This window comes from Primulina eburnea, chromosome 7 (genome assembly GCF_022965805.1).
Source record: "Primulina eburnea isolate SZY01 chromosome 7, ASM2296580v1, whole genome shotgun sequence".
NCBI classification, from domain to species: Eukaryota; Viridiplantae; Streptophyta; class Magnoliopsida; order Lamiales; family Gesneriaceae; genus Primulina; species Primulina eburnea.
This window is the reverse complement of record NC_133107.1, coordinates 38,752,540-38,756,056: the sequence shown is the minus strand read 5'-3', so window position 1 is coordinate 38,756,056 and position 3,517 is coordinate 38,752,540. Positions and strand designations below refer to the sequence as shown.

At 36.9% G+C, this 3,517-nt stretch overlaps 1 protein-coding gene across 1 annotated transcript; it reads right to left on the bottom strand.

Annotated features, from left to right (window-relative positions):
* Positions 1-1,417: 1,417 nt before the first annotated feature.
* Positions 1,418-1,951, bottom strand: LOC140835919 (uncharacterized). Its single transcript, XM_073201330.1, has one exon. The coding sequence runs from the start codon at positions 1,949-1,951 to the stop codon at positions 1,418-1,420; it is 534 nt and encodes a 177-aa protein (XP_073057431.1).
* Between the last annotated feature and the right edge of the window lie 1,566 nt (positions 1,952-3,517).

Sequence of the window (3,517 nt, the reverse complement as noted above, 5' to 3'; positions counted from 1 at the left end):
CGCAGGTGCATTGCTCAACCCAAAAGGCATAACCAAAAATTCAAAATGCCCTTATCTGGTACGAAAAGCAGTTTTAGACACATCTGCCTCTCTAACTCTTTAACTGATGATATCCGGATCTTAAATCAATCTTAGAATATACTGAAGAACCATGCAACTGGTCAAAAAGATCATTAATCCTTGGCAAAGGATACTTATTCTTTACTGTGGCTTTATTCAACTGTCTATAATCGACACAAAGCCTCATAGACCCATCTTTCTTCTTCACGAATAAAACCGGAGCACCCCAAGGTGAAACACTTGGTCTTATATATCCTTTAGCCAATAGATCCTCAAGTTGTTCCTTTAGTTCCTTCAGTTCAATTGGCGCCATCCTATAAGGAGCTCTAGAAATAGGTTGTGTACCTGGCATCAACTCAATGTTGAAATCAATCTCTCGGACTGGAGGAAATCCTGGAGTCTCATCTGGAAATACATCTGAAAATTCACTAACAATTGGAATATCTGCCAATTTAGGTACTGACCTTGAAGTATCAATTGCATAAACCAAGAAACATTCTGCTCCTTTCTGCAACAAACGAGTCATGGACAAAACAGATATCAAATGAATCTTAGCTCGAGAACCTTTACCATAGAATGTCCAATGATCTGTCATATCAGGCCTAAACTTAAAAATCTTCTGAAAACAATCTACAGTAGCCCTGTATCTTGTCAACATGTCAATACAAACTATGCAGTCAAAATCAGACATCTCCAACACAATGCAATCAATCTCAATGACATTATTCTCATAACGAAATTCACAACCACTTATCATTTCTACTGACCTCATCACTTTGCCCAGTGGAGTAGAAATATTTAATGTAGACGATAATGGCATAGAATGCAATGAATGCAACGAGACAAAGTGATCAGCTATGAAAGTTTGTGATGCACCAGTATCCATAAAAACATAAGCAGGATAACCTGAGAGAAAACAATTACCTGCAATGAAATTATCTGGAGCATTATGTGCCTCATACTCAGTGAGTGCAAAAACTCGAGCTTGCTTTCTAGGTGGCTGTCCTACCCTGTGGCTACCACTCTGTTTGTTCTGATCTAACCGGTTTGACTGCTGATAGGATTGAACTGTAGGGGTCTGACGGTTCTGGTGAGATGTCTATCTTGATGTTCCCCCACTATGAGATATATAACTGCTACGGTTAGGACACAATCGATCATAGTATCCCACCTGGTTACACAAGTGGCAAGCTCCCGAGACTCCTCTACATTGATCAATATAATGTCTACCACCTCACTGACCACAAGTCGGGCCTGAATAACCAGTGGTCTGAACTGAACCAGACAGTCTCGATCCACTAGAACTCGAAAAATTACTGCCATGCCTCTTAAATTCTTTGCCTCTAGCCTTGAACTGCTATCTTATGTTGCCACTGTTACTACCAGTATTACCCTGTCTGAATTGATTTCGATACTGTGGATGTTGGGGTCGTTGCGAATACTGAGAACCTCTCTGCCTAAAGATTCCAGTTTCAGCTCCCTTTGCTCTATCAAGAGCCTCAGCAAAAGTGTTAAGCCTTCCAGTATTAACCAGGGTAAATATATCAGGATTAAGACCATTTCTGAAGTGATCAGCCTTAGCTTCTTTATCGGATGCTACATGAGGAGCAAATCTCAGTAAATTCGAGAACTTAGCAATACATTCCTCAATATTCAGATTTCCCTGCTTTAAATTTGCAAACTCGGCTCCCCTATCTTTCCTGTAAGATGTTGGAAAGAAACGCTGATAAAATTCAGATTTAAAAATATCGCAGGTAACAATCGTACCTCGACCCTCTAAAGCTTTCTTGGTCATTATCCACCAACTTTTAGCAACATCCAATAACTGATGAACAACTAATTTGATTCTACGATCATCTGGATACTCAAGAGATTCAAATAATTTATCCATATTCTCCAACCAGTTCTCACTCTAATGCATTCTCGGTACCCTTCAACATCGGTGGGTGCAAAGAATGAAATCTGGCTAACAGTATCTCCATCGGAGTCGGAGTTATATCCATCAAAGTATGAGTAGCATTGCCCTGATCTTATGACACTGGTATGTCCTGTCTAGGTCTACCACAACCTCTACCTTGAGTAGCCATGTCTGATATAAAATAGATCAAACACATATAAATCACAATATCATAATCATCTCAATCTTGTATCAATCATCTATGGTTCTCGAGACTCAAAAATCTAGAATAAAGCTCAACAATAGAGTATCTCAATTATGATCATGTATTTCACATTAAGGCACAGTGAAAATTCTAGCAACATTATCACATGATCAAGAAATTCAAACTGACTTGATCTACCCTATTCTCAAATATCTTACGCTCTGATACTACCTAATGTGGGGCCTAAGTTCCGATATCTAATACTAATGATTATAAATGTATCAAACCAAACGATTTAATAAACTATATAATTTCTTGTTCACAACTAACATAAACATCATCAAAATAATTTAAATGTCTCAGATGTTTGAAATATAATTTTCAATATGTCAAAATAACTAGTGAACAAAAGTAATCCAAACATTACCAAATAGCTCCTAAGACCCGAGAATCCCACTCTAACTCGTATTTCCTCGCCTGGAACTGGACTCTGGCATCCCAAGCCTCGCCTCACCTACCGTCAAGCACATGAAAACAAGAGATAGCCGACGTGCCGGTGAGTATAAACCCAGTATGATACAATCAATAACATATGAGAATTTTATTTTCAAAATAGTTCATATGAGATTCATAAAGATGCAATATAATGAAATGCATGATCAGAAGCTGTGGGCTATCAATGAATCTCAAGATCAAGTGAATCATCTGGTCATAGGGTACCCAAGGGAATAGTGTAACGTCCCGAAAATTTCAAGGTCCACGCAAACCACGTGCATGCAATTATTAAATTCCTTTGTATTTTAATTAAATGTTTTAATCGCATTAATTTATTATGTTGTGCATATTTGCATGTTTAAAAATATATTTTCTATATGGTTGCATAAAAATGTATTTTTAAAGGTTATTCGAGCTGCGATCGAAGAACGGAGACCGATGACTGAAAAATTGTAAAATGTTTTTACTAAATAATTGTTTTTAATTATTTAAATTAAGGGTCATGCTTTTCATTATTTTTGAAAAAATGGGTTTTGAGGTGATTTTATACGCCGGGACGTAAATTTTATCGGGGTTGGTTTTTTTAAGTAAAATACGAACTTTTTGGCAACCCGGCTATTTAATTCACAAACTATTTTACCAAAACTTTATTAATATATTTTATTTAAATCCTAATTTAGACTAATGGGCCTAAAACTTATGCTTAATAGGCCTAAGCCTTAATTAGTGAATTAAATTCTATATAATATGTTAAAAATCTCCCTAAACCCTATTTTGAAGTCTCGGTCACTTTTCTGAAAATTCAATCAAATAAAACTCTCCCTCAATCACCTCTCTCACGGCACACACACACCACTTGG